This window comes from Thamnophis sirtalis, unplaced genomic scaffold (assembly GCF_051295495.1).
Source record: "Thamnophis sirtalis isolate CommonGarterSnake01/CBP01778 unplaced genomic scaffold, rThaSir2_p1.2 scaffold_5, whole genome shotgun sequence".
NCBI lineage: Eukaryota > Metazoa > Chordata > Lepidosauria > Squamata > Natricidae > Thamnophis > Thamnophis sirtalis.
The window spans coordinates 11,771,510-11,788,852 of NW_028261385.1; the positions used below are offsets into that span (position 1 = coordinate 11,771,510).

At 43.2% G+C, this 17,343-nt stretch overlaps 1 protein-coding gene across 3 annotated transcripts in view; it reads right to left on the reverse strand.

The window, feature by feature from the left end:
• Positions 1-17,343, reverse strand: part of DYM (dymeclin) — a 273,814-nt gene that overhangs the window by 100,068 nt on the left and 156,403 nt on the right. For 2 of the 3 annotated variants that reach the window (XM_087715316.1, XM_087715318.1), the window contains one exon: positions 1,326-1,493. The exons of the other annotated variant lie outside the window; for it this stretch is intronic. In XM_087715316.1, the coding sequence (XP_087571442.1) occupies positions 1,326-1,493 (168 nt within the window). The remainder of the gene's footprint in view (positions 1-1,325; positions 1,494-17,343) is intronic. 3 annotated transcript variants of the gene reach the window in all.

Here is a 17,343-nt window from a genome sequence, read left to right on the forward strand (position 1 = left end):
GGACTTCCCAAATAATCAGCTCTCCACTTGACTTGAAAATATAGAAGAGAATATAGAAGGGATTATTTATGACTATAACCAGGTTGCTTGTAGCTTTACAATTTATATTGTTTTATTTGTTTCCTAGTCTGATTTGATTGCTTATTAGTAACCTATGACTATCACTAAGTGTTGTATCTTATGATTCTTGATTAATGTATTATATTTTATTTTTCTTTATGTACACTGGGAGCATATGCACCAAAGACAAATTCCTAGTGTCCAATCACACTTGGCCAATAAAGAATTCTGTTCTGTTCTGTTCTGTTCTGTTCTGTTCTATTCTATTCTATTCTATTCTATTCTATTCTATTCTATTCTATTCTATTCTATTCGTAGACTGTGAAGTCTTTGGTGCTCTCTAAGTTTGGTTTTCTTGCAGACATTTCATTACCAAAGTAGATACCATCATCAATACACTAGTTTGGTAATGAAACATCTGCAAAAAAGCAGCTAAGCTCAGCAAGCACCAAGGATCCGTCTTGAAAATATGCTGTACAATGTAATGAAATATGAAAGGTTCAATTCTATCCCCACCTATATTAGTCAGACAATAACCAGCGTGGCTACTAAAATGTAGCTGATTTGGGAAAGGAGTAATGTTGTATACAGCCAGTCCTCAAGTTACAACCACAATTGAACCCAAGATTTATGTTGCTAAGTGAAAAATTTGTTAAGTGAATTTGCATTTTATAACCTTTCGTGCCACAGTTGTTAAGTGAATCACTGCAGCTCTTAAATTAGTAACACGGTTGTTAAGTAAATCTGGTTTCCCCATGGATTTTGCTTGTCAAAAGGTCGCAAAAGATCACATGACTCCGGAACACTGCAATGTGACTTAGTTGTCAAGCATCCGAATGTAAATCACATGGCCAAGGGGGAGCCTGCAACGGTCACAAATGTGGAAAAACAGCTGTAAGTCACTATTTTCAGTGCCGTTGCAACTTCGAAGCATCACTAAATGAACCGTTGTTAGTCGAGGACTGCTTGCACTTACAAAGGAAATCTACACTCCATTTCTGGGAAGAAAGGACCCCCCACCCCAGGTCTATTTTATTCAGTGTGAAACCACAATGGGCTTCCTTTTTTACACTGTGCGAGTATGTGTGCTACATGACACAAACAGCTGGTTTGTTAGTAAAAACGTTACTGGCAATCTGAAAGCCGCCCAGCCTCCTCCCCCCCGCCCCCCGCCCCTCCGCCACCCCTAAGTCCCCTTCGTGCATGCACAGGCTGGTCACACGTGGCATGCAGCATGCAGTAAGTGGAGAGCAGAGGTTAATAACCTGGAAGTATAGGATCTGAGAATGTGAGAGCAAGTTAAAGACAACAGTTCCTCTCCATTGTCACTGAGGCTCGAGAAGCAATGCTCCAGCGTAGAGCAGTGGGATTGGCGGGGGAAATACAATTTGTCCAAGACATAGACATATCTCCGCAAGTGGCGGCAGGTGTAACTGCAAGACAAGGGGTAGAGGGAGGAAAAAGAAAGAAAAGAAGAAAAGAAACAAAGAAAGAGGAATTTTCCTTTTAACAAAGCTGCACCCAAACACGATCTAAACAATGTTCAGCGGCAGATGTCAAAGAGCAAAGCAATCCTTTAAAAAAAAAAAAAAAGTGGCACAGGCAGAAAGTCTGGGTTAATCAACCACTTGTCTGAAATGGCATAGGGCTGTGATGGCGAACTTATGGCACACATGTGCCTGAAGTGGCACGCGGACCCATGTCACCTGGCATGTGCGGTGTCCCCCGTTCCTCTTCCAGGTTTCTGTCGCGCATGCACGCACGGCGATCAGCTGACCTTCGTCCGTGTGGCAATGCTGGAAACTGGAAGAGCTGGCCTTCCGTTTTCCTGTGTAAGCACACGTGCCGGGAGCTGATCGTCATGCGCACATACGTGCCGGAAACGTGGAAGACTAGCTGGGCAGTGCGCATGCACGTGCCAGAAACCAGTTTATTTTCGGGCATGCGCATGCATCCTGGGCAATTCCATGGCACGACAAAACCGCGCTCGACTAAAGCGCGCCCGATTAAACCGCATTGCTGACGTCATCAACAGGGCGACAACAGCGAGCGCGGAGAAAGATGGGCGCTTTAAATAGCGCTTTGAAAGCAAGCCGATTCAAGTTAAGGTAAGGGTTAGGGTTAGGTTTAGGGTTAGGTTTAGGGTTAGGTTTAGGGTTAGGTTAAGGGTTAGGGTTAGGTTTAGGGTTAGGTTAAGGTTTAGGGTTAGGTTTAGGGTTAGGTTAAGGTTTAGGATTAGGATTAGATTTAGCGTTAGGTTAAGGGTTAGGTTTAGGGTTAGGTTAAGGGTTAGGTTTAGGGGGGTTAGGTTTAGGTTTAATTTTAGGTTTAGTGTTTACAGCATGCTTTTTTCTCCGCGCTGTTGTCACGCTGTGATGACGTCAGCTACACGGTTTCGTCGAGCGCCCTTTAGTCGAACGCGGTTTTGTGGTGGAACCAGCAATTCCTCTTCCAGGTTGCGGCCCAGACAAGTGTGCGCATGTTCGTCTGGGCCGTAACTTGGTGCTGAAAAGATTCACCATCACTGGCCTAGAGTTTCCTGCCAGAGCAAGGGGTTGGACTAGAAGCCATCCAAGGCCCCTTCCAACTCTGTTATTCTGTTGTTATTTTTTATACATATAATCTACACAAGAATCCAGGATGATTTCATTAGCGGCGCAAAGGAGGCTGCTGATTTTGGCAGGGTGTAAACACACTAAGGGTTTGTCGATTTTTACTTTTTTTGAGGTAAAAAAAACCCAAAAAATCCAAACCATCTTTTCGTGCAACTCGAAGAGCAGGGCACTTGTGCCAAGATGTAATATGAAATGTTATGGGAACAGTCACACAGTTTGTGTGGTTTTCAACAAGCTGCCATCCACAACTACAGAAATGCAAAAGCCAAATCCAGCCGTCCATTACGGCTTTCCCACCAGCTGAGAACCTTGGCAGTTAACAATAAGTCAGTTTGCCACAGTGGTTAGGGAATTATGGGCTGGTGCAACTTGCAGTCCATGGATCATAGTCGGTGTGGCTTCTGAATTCTGGAGGGTTTGTCTTGTTTTCCAGCAAATTCCACTGTCTCGTAAAGAGAAGCTTTGCAATAAATGTTATTCAGGCACATGCTTTCACTTTATCTGACTTTGTGCTTTGCTCCAATTGTGCTGGATCGCTCCTCAATCATCCTGAGCCAACGCAGATAGAATCGAGTTGAAAATGTATTAATTTATATTTCATATTTCTTCACTGCCCATCTCTCTCTCAGAGTATTTGATTCTCCTCAACAAGTACATCAGGGTCAAAGCAGACAATTTAGAGCAAGGTTATAGACATACAGTATGTCCCTTTAAGTTCAACGGGGACACATTTTAAGCTCAAGTGGAGGTGTGTCCTTACCCCAAGTACTGGGAATATCAAAGACTACTTCAAGTGTATAATTTCCTCTAGGTCAGCTTTTCAATTTCAGCAAAAACAGAAAAGAGTTAACTTTTATTTCTAACAACAAAGCGTTTCACAGAGAGGAAACCCTTCGGTGGAAAACACAACGATGTGTGTGTGTGTGTGTGTGTGTGTGTGTGTGTGTGTGTGTGTCAGAGACATGACAAGGATGTCCTGTTCCTTTCCTGATAGGAATAAAATCCCTAGAGAGCTTTGCCTCTTGTGACATCTGATTTTTGTAAATATATTAAAATGGCCCTAATTTAAAAGAATGATTATAAATTAAGATTATATTTGGAAACATTCCTCCTACCTTGTCCAAAACTGTTGGTAATATGGTATCTTCAGCTGCCAGAACATTTGGGACACTCTTAGATGGTCCCCCACAGAAAATAATTACAGTATTAATATGTACCCTTATGTCTCAAATAGTAGTAACTGTGAGAGGGATCTTGGAGTCCTAGTGGACAACCATTTAAATATGAGCCAGCTGTGTGCAGCAGCGGCCAAAAAAGCCAACACAGTTCTAGGCTGTATAAACAGAGGGGTAGAACAGAGGGATCACGTGAAGTATTAATACCACTTTATAATGCCTTGGTAAGCCACACTTGGAATACAGCATCCAGTTTTGGTTGCCATGATATAAAAGAGATGAGTGCAGAGAAGACCAACGAAGATGATTAGGAGGCTAAAACATGAACGGTTGCAGGAACAGGGTATGTCTAGTTGAATGAAAAGAAGGACTAGGGGAGACATGATAGCAGTATTCCAATATCTCAGGGGCTGCCACAAAGAAGAGGGAGTCAAGCTATTCTCCAAAGCACCTGAAGGTAGAACAAGAAGCAATGGGTGGAAACTAATCAAGGAGAGAAGCAACCTAGAACCAAGGAGAAATTTCCTGACAGTTAGAACAATTGATCAGTGGAACAGCTTCCCTCCAGAAGTTGTGAATGCCCCAACACTGGAAGTATTTAAGAATATGTTGGATAGCCATTTGTTTGAAATGGTATAGGGTTTCCTGCCTAAGCAGAGGGTTGGACTAGAAGACCTCCAAGATCCCTTCCAACTCAGCTATTGTATATTGTATATTGTCTGTTTCCCAACCTGTGCAAATTGAAGGTGAGTGGACTTCAAGTCCCAGAATTCTCAGCAATGACTATGCTGGCTGTGGAATTCTGGTTTTGAAGTCCATATACAGGTAGTCCTCAACTTACAACAGTTCATTTAGTGACTGTTCAAAGTTGGAACGGCTCTGAAAATGTGACTCACGATTGTTTTTCATGCTTAAGATCATTGCAGCATCCCTATGGTCATGTCATCATTCATACATTCGGCTGCTTGGCAACTGACTCATATTTATGACGGTTGCAGTGTCCTGGGGTTGTGGGATCCCCTTTTGTGACCTGCTGACAAGCAAAGTCAATGGAGAAACCAGGTTCACTTAACAACCATATTACTAGCTTGACTGCAGTAATTCACGTAACAATTGTGTCAAGAAAGGTCATAACATGGAGCAAAATGCACGTAACAAATGTCTCTCTTAGCAACGAAAATTTTGGGCTCGATTGTAGTCGCAAGTCGTGGACTACCGTTGTGTTTCCCAACCGTGGCAAATTGAAGGTGAGTGGACTTCGACTCCCAGAATTCTCAGCAATAGCTACGCGACTTTCCCCACCCCCCCCAGCTATACTGGGGGTGAGCGTGGTCAGCACATGACACATCCGGCCTGCAAGCGGCGAGTTTGACACCTCTGGCCTAGTCACTTCAGTGTTTCTCAGCCTTAGTCACTTGAAGATGGGTGGACTTCAACTCCCAGAATTCCCCAGCCAGTTATGCTGGCTGTGGAATTCTGACACACACACACACACACACACACACACACACACACACACGGTACTTGAGAGACCGCCTGCTGCCGATCACCTCCAGTAGACCGATTAGATCCCACAGATTAGGCCTCCTCCGTATTCCATCCGCTGGTCAATGCCGTCTGGCAACCACCCGGAGGAGGGCCTTCTCTGTAGCTGCTCCGGCCCTTTGGAACGAGCTCCCCGTGGAGATTCGAACCCTCACCACCCTCCAGGCCTTCCGCTAAGCCCTTAAAACCTGGCTATTCCGACAGGCCTGGGACTAATGAGTCTTGTCCCCCCCTCGAATGGTATGGTTGTTGTGTGCTTTTAAACTATGGTATTGTTTTTGTCTGTCTTTTTATTCCTTATTGTACCCTTCCCCTTTGACTTGGGTTGTGAACCGCCCCGAGTCCCCTTCGGGGAAAAGGGCGGCATAGAAATTTAATAAATTCAATTCAATTCAATTCAATTCACACACACACACACGGAAATTGCCACGGTTGGGAAATCTTGTCTTATGGGGGGTGAATTTCACTAAAGACTAGCGGGAGTTTTTCCTGTGTTGATGTGTGATTTGCCCATGAAAAAAAGATATTATGGCATATTCTGCGAAGGCATCAGCCCTCAGCAACTGATCTCGCCTTATTCTGCTTTGGCTGCTCACAACGAACGCAGAGCCCACGGCCAATTTCCAAAGATGTCATGTTTAGTTTAACGCGAGATTGACTTGGCTTTGGTTTTATCAAGCTGTCCTGATCTCTCACAGGAGGAAGGGGGGGGGGGAGAGAAAGAACAGATCTGAACTCCACATTTGGTAAATGCTACATACAACGATCCCGTTTTCCGCAGAGCTCTTTAAAACAGTGAACAGCTTTGGGGTTTTTTTTTCCCCCCAAGAAACAAAAATATGTATTAAAATCTGCATTTTATTACCAAATCAATGAAAAAGGAAGTTATTAAGGCAAAAATCATAACATTCTCTACAACTCTACAACCCTAACCAAGCATTCCTCTTCCCTCCTAACTGAGTGTGACAAAGCGACATGTGCTACCCACAGCAGATTATGCGCTACACATTTTCCTCCTGCAAGCAGCCAGCTTAATTTCTAGCTATGTGGCAGTAATGCACTAAAATATTTAATATCACCATCTAAAAAGTCAGTATTCGGAATGTCTGGTTAACTGGAGCCTGGGAAATCAATACGCGTGGTTTGGAGTTTTCCTATTGAAAACAGTTGTTCTTACTTAAGGATGAAACTCTTGCCATTTGGGGAAATAATGAAACTAATAAAATATCTCTAATGCCTTCTCAGGGTATACATTCCCCCCCCCCCAAGGTTATGTGTTGTGTAAATCTGAAGAGTTATTAAAAAATAAAATACTTCAATCTGTTTTATTAGGAGGAATATTGGGGGGGGGAATCTTTACGTTCTTGAACTACTTGCTCCGTAGGATTCAGAGTCAGCCCAGCCAAACTAATATGAAACTAATTTCTCTGGAGAATAAGTGAACAATTTCAGAACAATCTGAAGATCCCTCTTTCAAAAGACTGAATAATTGTGAAAAGCTCTTTCTGAAAGCGGATCCATCAGTTTCTAGGTGACCGGGCTCCTTGAGAACATCTGCTCACATCATTCTAAATGTCGTCGTTCAATCACTACGGTGTTTCCCCAAAAAAGAAGACTCGGTCTTATTTTCTTTTAACCCTAGGGCTTCTTTTCGAGAGGAGTCTAATTACTAACTCACCTCGCAGCAGCGCCACCGACAGCCCCACCCAGCAGGAGCCCACTACTGACCAGTGGTGGGATTCAAATAATTTAACAACCGGTTCTCTGTCCTAATGACCAGCTAGGTAGGAGTGGCTTGGTGGTCATGTGACTGGGTGGGCGTGGCCAACTCAAGGTCACTCAGGTCTATGGGCGCTTTGCATTAGCTGTTACAATGTAACAAAGGTTAAGAGCCGAGGTGGCGCAGTGGGTAGAGTGCAGTACTGCAGGCCATTTCAGCTGACTGCTAGTTCGGCAGTTCGGTGGTTCAAATCTCACCGGCTCAGGGTTGACTCAGCCTTCCATCCTTCCGAGGTGGGTAAAATGAGGACCCGGATTGCTGGGGGCGATATGCTGACTCTGTAAACCGCTTAGAGAGGGCTGAAAGTCCTATGAAGCGGTATATAAGTCTAACTGCTATTGCTATTGCTATTATAACCATAGAGGCAGTTTCTGCAAGCAGGGAAATAAAGATGAGGCTAGAAAGAACACCAGAATGTTTCCTTCCTGCCTTCCTTACAGGATTAGCCATGTAAAGTGGGGAAAAAAACAAAATATTTCTTCCAACAACCAGTTCTCCGCATCCATCTTAGCACCTCCATGAGCCTCCACGATGCTCCAGCTGCTCAGCGGAGCGTCGCGCAGGTGCTGTATGCGCATGCGCGGAAGCGCCAAAGACTTCAAAGGTGGTCCCTCCGGAGCACCGTACTGGAACAGTGCTCCGGGCAGGCTCCGGTACGCCCGTACTGGGACGTACTGCCTGCAACCCACCACTGTCCTCAACTTACAAACACAATGGAGCCCAAGATTTCTGCTCCTGAGTGAGACATTTGTGAAGTGAGTTTTGCCTTAGTTTACGATTTTTCTTCCCACTGTTGTTACGGGAATCACAGCAGTTTGTTACGTTCGTAACATGGTTGTGAAGTGAATCTGGCTTCCCCATGGACCTTGTTTGTCAGAAGGTCCCAAAAGTTAATCAAGTGAGTCCAGGACACTGTGACTGTCATAAATACGAGTCAGTTGCCAAGGGTTTGAATTTGAATCACGTGACCATGGGGACGCTGCAATAGTTGTAAACGTGAAAAACGGTCTGATATTATCTTTTCCAGTGCTGTTGTGACTTTGAACAGTCACTAAACAACTGCTGTAAGTTGAGGACTACCTGTATTAAGTGGCTACAATGCAGTGGTGGGTTCCGGATTCTGTTCCAACCGGTACGGTTGGAATGGGCCCGGCGTCGCCCACATGGATGTGTGCGGTGCACGCTGTGTCGTACCTGCCAGCTACACTTCCGCGACGCTCCAGCTGCTCGATGGAGCATCGTGCAGGCACTGTACGCGCTATGCACGTGCGCAGAAGCGCCGAAGGCTTAAAGGACAGGTAAGGACCTCGGGCGGGTGGGTGGGCCCTCCAGAGCACTGTACTGGAATGGTACCCGGTGCTCCAGGCAGGCTCCGGTATGCCCGTACCGCGGCGTACCGCCTGCAACCCACCATTGCTACAATGGCTTTATATACACCAACATGCTCGCAATGTGAGACATTTATTCGGTCTGTTCGTACACTGCCTCCCTTTACCTCAGTGTAAACATTGTGTGTCTTCAATTACTAAAATCTCAGAGTGAGAAAATATTAAAGTAATTGCAGCAAATCTTTTATTGTACAGCTTTACTCTTGATCCAACTAAATGGAATAATTACTATTCTGAATAAAACATCTTACTCGATTCAAGTGTTGGCATATGTGCTGGTATCGCTGCCCTTGGTATTCTTGGATGCAACAGTTTTAATCCTAATGTGATTTACTTTATCTCTGAGATCAAAACTTACTTCTTGAATGCCCTACATCAGATAGTAGACTGGCAGCTGGAGACAATGCCATTGTTCTTTCAAGACAATTTTATTAAGTATAGTCATTCAGCATATTTAAAGATGCCTTATAGTTACTGAATGGGAGATATTTTTCTGTTATTACAGTACTAATAACTAGTTAATGCTAGTTATTATTTCAGGATTAATCTCCAAAGATTTTTAACCATGTGGTTGGTGGAATGTGGCAAAGTTGAGCAATTCACAGGCAGCCTAGATGCACCAGAAACTATCAAGATACTATCATCAAAATACACTAAAATAGCAGGAGATCTGCGACTGTGTGAACATTTGGTCCTAACCCCTATCACTCATAATGTAATATGGATTGTTGCAGACATTTCTACAACACTGCTTTTAACCAAACCTTGTGATTGGTTTAAAACAGGAGTGTCCAAACTTGGGAACTTTAAGACTTGTGGACATTCTGGGAGTTGAAGTCGACAAGTCTTAAAAGTTCCCAAGTTTGGACACCCCTGGTTTAACATGACACCATCAGAATACTGATTTGAAATTAGACAGTATAATTTATTTCTTGCAAAATAATAAAAAAATGTACCATGGGGTATTTTAACGATACAGGTAGTCCTTGACTTACAACCATTCGTTCAGTGATGGTACTAAAAAAACAAAACTCAAATTTTACTAAAAAAAAAATCTCTAATTTTGAATCCACTTCTCAGAGATCACTTTCAAGCTCCCAGAGTTGAACCCAGTGGTGGGATCCTCTTGGTTTAACAACCGGTTCGATGATTGTGTGTTTTGCATCTGATGTGCGCAATTGTTTCACCAAAAATTACCTTCCACATTACTTCTTGGGGAGTAACACAGCTGAGACGCGCTAATCCGCTCCGACGCGCTAATCAACTGAGAGGATATAGGTAAGTAGAGCGCGAGGGCGGGGCGGGCAGGCCAACCTCATCGTCGGAGTGAACCGGTTCACCCTCAGCTGATCGTCGGAGCTACCAGTTTACCCGAACCGGTCTGAACCAGCTGAATCCCACCCTTGGTTGAACCACCTGGCAACTGCAAAAATGAGTAGTATTTCTATGCATGTTAGGCATTACTACATTTCAGAGAATGTACGTAAGGCCTGGCAACAGTTCTGGACCAAATTCATAGTGGCTGACATATTTAAAAAATAAGAGAGAAATTCAAGCTCTGTGTTTGCCAGGATATTGTATACAGTTTCACACATGCTGGAACCCAATGTTGAGAGGCCACCCATCTGGGCAATTGCTCTAACCTTTAGCCTTCTACACTCCTGATTCCAACACCCTTCTAATGGAGTGCAATATATCTAGTTACATCAGATGGAGAATGAATATATTAATATCCTACCAGATGCCAATTTCTGAATCCAGACCAGATCTAACAAGGCTCAAACAATGTTTAATTGTATGTCAACAGAGAGTAGGCTAAAACGTCAACTACATATGTTCCACACACAAACCGACTCTCATTCTAATGATGTACTTGAACAGTGGGACTTAATGTAGGTAGTCCACAATGCAGTTATGACCACAATTAAGCCCAAAATTTCTGTTGCTTAGTGAGACACTTGTTGAGTTTTATCCCATTTTAGGACCTTTGTTAACCACAGTGATTAAGTGAATCACTGTAGTTGTTAAGTGAATAACACAATTGTTTAGTGAATCCGGCTTCTCCATTGACTTAACTTGTCAGAAGGCCCTCTGGCAGGCAATCCTGAACTTCCGGGAGGCCTATTTTTCGCCCTCCCCGAGCCTCTGGTATTGCCCCCTCCCCACCTCCTTACCTACATCCAAAACGGGCCGCATGGGAACTCATGGGAGGGGCAGAGTGGGGTGGGTGGGGCCAGCCAGGACTGGGATTTGGGGGTTCTCTGAACTGCACAGAGTCTTAACTAGAGGTTCTCCCGAACCCCTAGCAGATTCACTACAGGTCAACTAGCAAGTAAGGTAGTTTTGGAACACTTGCTAATGCTGATGACAAATATTAGGCTAAAACAGGGGTCAGCAAAGTTAAACAATCAAAGACCCATTTGGATCCATTTCCCACAGAAAAAAAAGAGCCACAAAGGTTGTAACCGGAGGCCCCCTGTTCAATTCTGGAGCTGACCAGAAGTTCAGTTCCCTCACCATAGAGTCTCCTCCTAGCGCGGCGTACTTTTTCCTCTACCTGTCATAACCGAAAGCCTATCAATTATGGAAAATAATTATCCCCTTGCCATAGAGTCTTCTCCTGGCGCACTGTGCTTCTCTCCCCCTTCTCCCCCCACTGGAAGCTCCTCTCAAAATTGTGGTGCTGACCGGTGGTGGAGCCGCAGCTGAGGGAGGAAAGAGCCACATGTGGCTCCGGAGCCGCAGTTTGCTGACCCCTGGGCTAAAAGATTTAAACACTAATTTGTATCAGGACAGAATTGGATAATTTACCTGTATGAAATAATCTTTTTTTTTTTTTACATATAAACAGCTCTATTTCCAACCTCCATTTCTTCAACTTGAAAAAGACTTGATATGAATATGGGTGCATGTTTTAAACAGCAGTTTGAAAGACCTTGCAAGCTTGACCTGAAAAAAATCATTGTTTTGAAGATGGGACTGTAGAGAGCTTTTAAAAGTTCAAAGGGTTTGACTGGCAGAGGCAGTGCCACATAATATTTCTATTTTCTCTCCTATTCAAACGAAAGACTATGAAAAAGCAGCTTTGATTCTAGTTTCATGGTTGTTTTTAGAGATAATTTACTCAGCAGCTATTTAAATTAAGTATTTACCCCCACAGTCTGACTTTCAGTTCTTATCCCTCTAACTGTATATATCTTAGTAAGTTATAACATGAGATTGTTGTACATCTGAACCTAATATGTATGTTAAAGTGTTATTTTTCATCTGGAGCTGCCATGGCCATTGGGGAAAGTGATAAATTGGTTTAATAAACACAAACAAGGAATGTGACTCCTGTCTAGAGTCATCCAAAGAGCTTGGTCAAACTTTCTGACACTTTTTTTTCTTCATTTCTCTCAGTGACATGAATCGGTAGCTATTTGCTTATTTATTCATCCAATTTCCAGAGCAGCCCAACTTGACCAAGTGACTCTGGGTGGCTTACAATTCTAAAATTACGGAACAATTAAAACAATAAAATGGTAAAAACATCCAGAAAATAAATACAAACAGCAGGCGAGATCATTAATCAACTCACAGTAGAGCCAAGGAAAGGGGGCCTTAACACATTCTGAGACTCAGGCCCAGCTACTCAGCCAAGTGTTTAAAGCCTTGAAGGCAACAGGATTGGGGCCGTTCTAATCCTCAAGGGGAGGGTATTTCACAGAGCAGGGGCTACTGCAGAAAAAGGCCCTCTTCTAGTCCCTGCCAGTCAATACTCTTTGGGCTCACGGGATCTGGGAAACGCCCAATCTGCTGGATCAAATTGAATGAGGAGAGACAGTCCTTTAGGTGGGAATGGGACAACTTGCCACAGGCAACTTGCTGTGCATGGCAAACTCACCATGGCCAACTTGCCGCAGCCAACACCAGGACAACTTGGTGTGGGACAATTTAAAAATTGTATTTAATTATTTAAAATAAATAAAAAATATTTTAATTTTTTTGCCAATCACATTTCGTTCTGTCTCTCCTTCTGCACCCTTTCTTTAATGATTCTAATGTCAGAGTTCCGAGAATTCTTGTCCAGAATGCGGCGGCGCGAGCGATCGTGGGTGCGCCTCGATTCACCCACGTAACACCTATCCTCCGCGAGCTGCACTGGCTGCCTGTTGGTCTCCGGATTCGCTTCAAGGTGCTAGTTGTCACCTACAAAGCCCTTCATGGTATTGGATCTGGGTACTTGAGAGACCGCCTACTGCCAATTACCTCCACTAGACCAATAAGATCCCACAGACTAGGCCTCCTCCGAATTCCATCAGCCGCCCAGTGTCGACTGGCGACTACCCGGAGGAGAGCCTTCTCTGTGGCTGCTCTGACCCTCTGGAACGAACTCCCCGTGGAGATTCGTACCCTCACCACCCTCCAGGCCTTCCGCATAGCCCTTAAAACCTGGCTGTTCCGACAGGCCTGGGGCTAAAGACTTGCAGCCCCACTTCGAATGGTATGACTGTTGTGTTTTTTAACTGTGTATGGTCTTTATATTTTGTAACTTTGTTTGTTTCCCCCTCCCTTGAATTGTGAGCCGCCCTGAGTCCCTTTCAGGGAAAAGGGCGGCATACAAATAAAGTAAATTCTAAATTCTAAATTCTAACACCCCCAGTGAAAGAAAACTCTGAGGTTTGAGTTTTCTCAAAGTTCCATTTTATTAGAGATGTCACACTGGCACAAGCTTTCAGATTTGGGTTTTCCCCACCCAAAAGAAAGTTCAAGTTCCTGCCCAGCACCCACATGTCCGTCACATGATCCCATCAGGCACAATCCGAACTGGAGATGCCTCCCAGTCACCTCATCGCAGCTGCAGGGCCAGGTGACCTTGACTTTCTGAGAAAGAATGTTATTATGGCTACATAGCACCCACACTCTGTATAATCCCCTACTCCCATTTTTCCACAGTAGAAAATGTGGCAGGCCTGAAGTCCAAAAGGTTAAAGACGGTTTCCAGGTCTGACATCTATTCTACCATTTCATATGTGTAACTCTTGTTCTGCAGCGAGTTGTCCATGGTGAGTTGTCCTGCAGCCGGTTGGCCACGGAAAGTTGGTTGTGGCAAATTAGCCATGTTGAGTTGGCCGTGGTGATTTGGCCATGATGGGTTGGCTGTGGCGAATTGTCAGAGATCCCTCTTGGGTACCCCAGTCCCACGACATGTAGGGCTTTAAAGGTGATGGGTCTTTATAGGTTTTTGGGGTTTTGTTTTTGAGATGCTCCAGGGGGTTGTGCAGTGTAGTGAGCCTTGTGCCTTTTGCTATTCTAATGGTGGTGGGTAAATCCTATTATGTCGAAAAGGTCACGTCCTGTTTTGGGTGGGGAATGTACATTTTTAATTCCATGAACTGGAGCTGAAAAGAATCTATAGATAATCATCTTCTACAGGCAGTTTGGACTTATTAACACCTTTGGGTCTGGAATTTCTGCTGTTAAGTCACTGTAGTTGTAAAGTCAAGTTGGACCCAAATTTAAGACAGGTTTTTTTGTGGTTGTTAAACGGATCACCATAGTTAAGCAAATTACATAGTTATTAAGCAAACCCAGATTCCCCAATGTCTTTGTGGTCGAAAATAGACAAAAAACGTCATGATCATGAGTCACAAAAATATTTGGTTGCTAAGGACCTGAATTGCTACCGCATGACCATGGGGGTGGGGGGTTAGTATGATGGTCATAAGTGCAAGTACAGGACATAAGTTACTTTTTCCAAGGCTGTCATAACTTTGATCTGCTGTTAAACAAACAGTTGTAAGTCAAGGACTAGCTGTATTCCCAATTCCTTATCAGCTCAACAATTCGTTTAGTGACCGTTCAAAGTTACAACGGCACTGAAAAAAAGTGGCTTATGACCATTTTTCACACTTATGACTGTTACAGCATCCCCACGGTCATGAGGTCAAAATTGGGACCCTAGGCAACTGACTCGTATTTATGATGGTTGCAACGTGCCAGGGTCATGTGATCCCCTTTTGCGACCTTCTGAGAAGCAAAATCAATGGGGAAGCCAGATTCACTTAACAACGGTGTGACTAATATAAGAACTGCAGTTATTTCACTTAACAAATGTGGCAAGGAAAGTCTCAAAATGAGGCAAAACTCACTTAACAAATTTCTCACTTAAAAACATAAATTTTGGGCTCAAATTGTGGTTGTAAGTTGAGGACCACCTGTAGTTGGTACAGTTTACGTGGGCTGAATTAAAATAGATGGCATGTAAGCCGCTGTAATAAATACAATCTTAAGAGGGGGAAAATAACATTACCTGTAAAAATAACCAGACTAAAAACTAATTTCCAGTGCTCAATATAAAACACTTTTTATATTGACTAGTACTAGTCTATATAGTATAGTATAGTATAGTATAGTATAGTATAGTATAGTAGAGTAGAGTAGAGTAGAGTAGAGTAGAGTAGAGTAGAGTAGAGTAGAGTAGAGTAGAGTAGAGTAGAGTAGAGTAGAGTAGAGTATATACTATACTAGTATAGGACTAGTAGCATCATTATGTCTCTCTGCATTTTGACCTGTTCTCCAAACACATGGACATAAATAGGTACCTGGTCATTATTTTCAATTACACTATCAATCCTATTTTACTTTTTGATGTCATAGGAGGGGGGGAAGTATATTTTCATCTATTCCTTTCGGTTTGGCTGTTAACAGCTCATATCAGAATTCACCCTTAGACATGTAAGCTGGTAGAAACTCAAGGTCACAACAATCTGAGATGAATTTTTTTTCTGAAGGAGAAAATTAACTGCAGCCCTTATTAGGCAGCTCAACTGCAGAAGGTTTCATTCTCAAGTTGTATATTATAGCTCTTCCTGTTCACACATTTACTCCCAAATAAGCAACAGATGTGATTTTTATTCCTAGTGAGATCAGCTGCTTTGCATAAGATATGAAAAGGAAGGTCCCTAACCTGCCGTAGGAAATGAAAAACCTCTTAAATATTGTTCTACTTGGCCAAAATATTGAAACCATCTTGAAAGGATATTTATCAGGTCTTCCAAAATGTTCACTTCAAAGGCAAACAATAAATAATTGTTTGTAGTAACTCTATCAAGCTGCCTATTTGCTTACATTATCTTTCACTTAAACACTCTCCTGGAGTATTAGCCGCAACTGTAAAAAATTTTTTAAAAAACCGGTTTATGGATTTTGATGTAAACACAAATTGGGTTTGGTGCCATTTGTGGTCGATGAAGCCGCTTCACATCATAGTTTGATATTCTGATTTGGCAGCCTTGTGTACTTGTGAGTCTGTTAATCTAAATAAAACTAAAATCAAAATCATGATAACAGGGCGTTTAAAAATTAATTCACTCTCCTGTCATCAGACTAAGGAAAGGGCAGAGATTGGCGTTCTGGTGAGATGAATTCCACTAATCCTGGAGAAAAATCTTTCCATATTTATGAGAAGATTTTGTTTCTGGTCATCAAAGCCAAAATAATCTCCTTTTTATCCTATGCTAGACAATAACCCAGCATTGCCCTGGTATTTATTTACAAGGGGAAAATGTCTGGAACAAACGTAAATTCTAATGTTGGATTTTCCCCCTCACCAGAGGGAGCCCCCTTATAGAATACTGTGAAGCCATTACCATGGCAACTCCACTGTGCTGTACAATAGAAGCCATTTTATGTCAGTACAGTAGAAGCCATTTTAAGGCACAACAGGCTGTATCTTAATGGAACACACACAAACCGAGGGGTGTTAGGGATGTCATACCCCTACAGTATTTTTCTCCAGAGAGTAAGTCATCTGTGCACGTTTAGCTGAAATTGCTCGAAGCATTGCAGACTTATGCTGGAAAACACACACACACACACACACACACACTTATATATATAGAGAGAAGATTTGTATGCATCTTTGTGGGAAGAAAAGATGTATGCCCTGCATGTGGGCGTAATTAGTTTTTATCTCTGTATAGGGTGACTCAGAATTAAAAAGGGAGTCTGACAAGGATGCATATTACCTTCTTATCTGTTTAATTTATACAGTTATGATGGCAGGTTTTGAAATGATAGCTGGAATCAAAACGGGAGGCTGAAACACTGATAATTTAAGCAAGGCAGACAACTGCTGCTTTGCCAGCCAAAAGTAAAGAAAGTGGAGAGAAGAGTTCACGAAGAAAGTTAAAACTGGAGAATAAAACATCTGGATTAACTGTGAACATTACAAAGAAATAATAATAATAAAAAGCCCAAAAGACCATCGACCAGCATGCTTAGTGGACTTAGAATTCACGGTAGAGACCGCCTACTGCCAATTACCTCCACGCGACCAATTAGATCCCATAGATTAGGCCTCCTCCGAGTTCCATCTGCCGGTCAATGTCGACTGGCAACCACGCGGAGGAGAGCCTTCTCGGTGGCAGCTCCGACCCTATGGAACGATCTCCCCATGGAGATTCGTACCCTCACCACCCTCCAGACCTTCCGCACAGCCCTCAAAACCTGGCTATCCCGTCAGGCCTGGGGTTAAAGACCGTAACCCACCCGAATTGTATGAATGTTGTGCTTTTAATGATGTACTGTCTTATGTGTTAATCTGTTTGTTTTCCCCTCCTTTCGAATTGTAAGCCGCCCTGAGTCCCCCCAGGGAAAAGGGCGGCATATAAATAAACTACTCTAAACTCTAAACTCTCTAAACGGTGGAAAAAATGATGGTGATAAAAGAGCCTGAGGAAGGCTGAGAGAACTCAGCTAACTATTATCAGGAGATCAGAGTAGTGACATAGAAA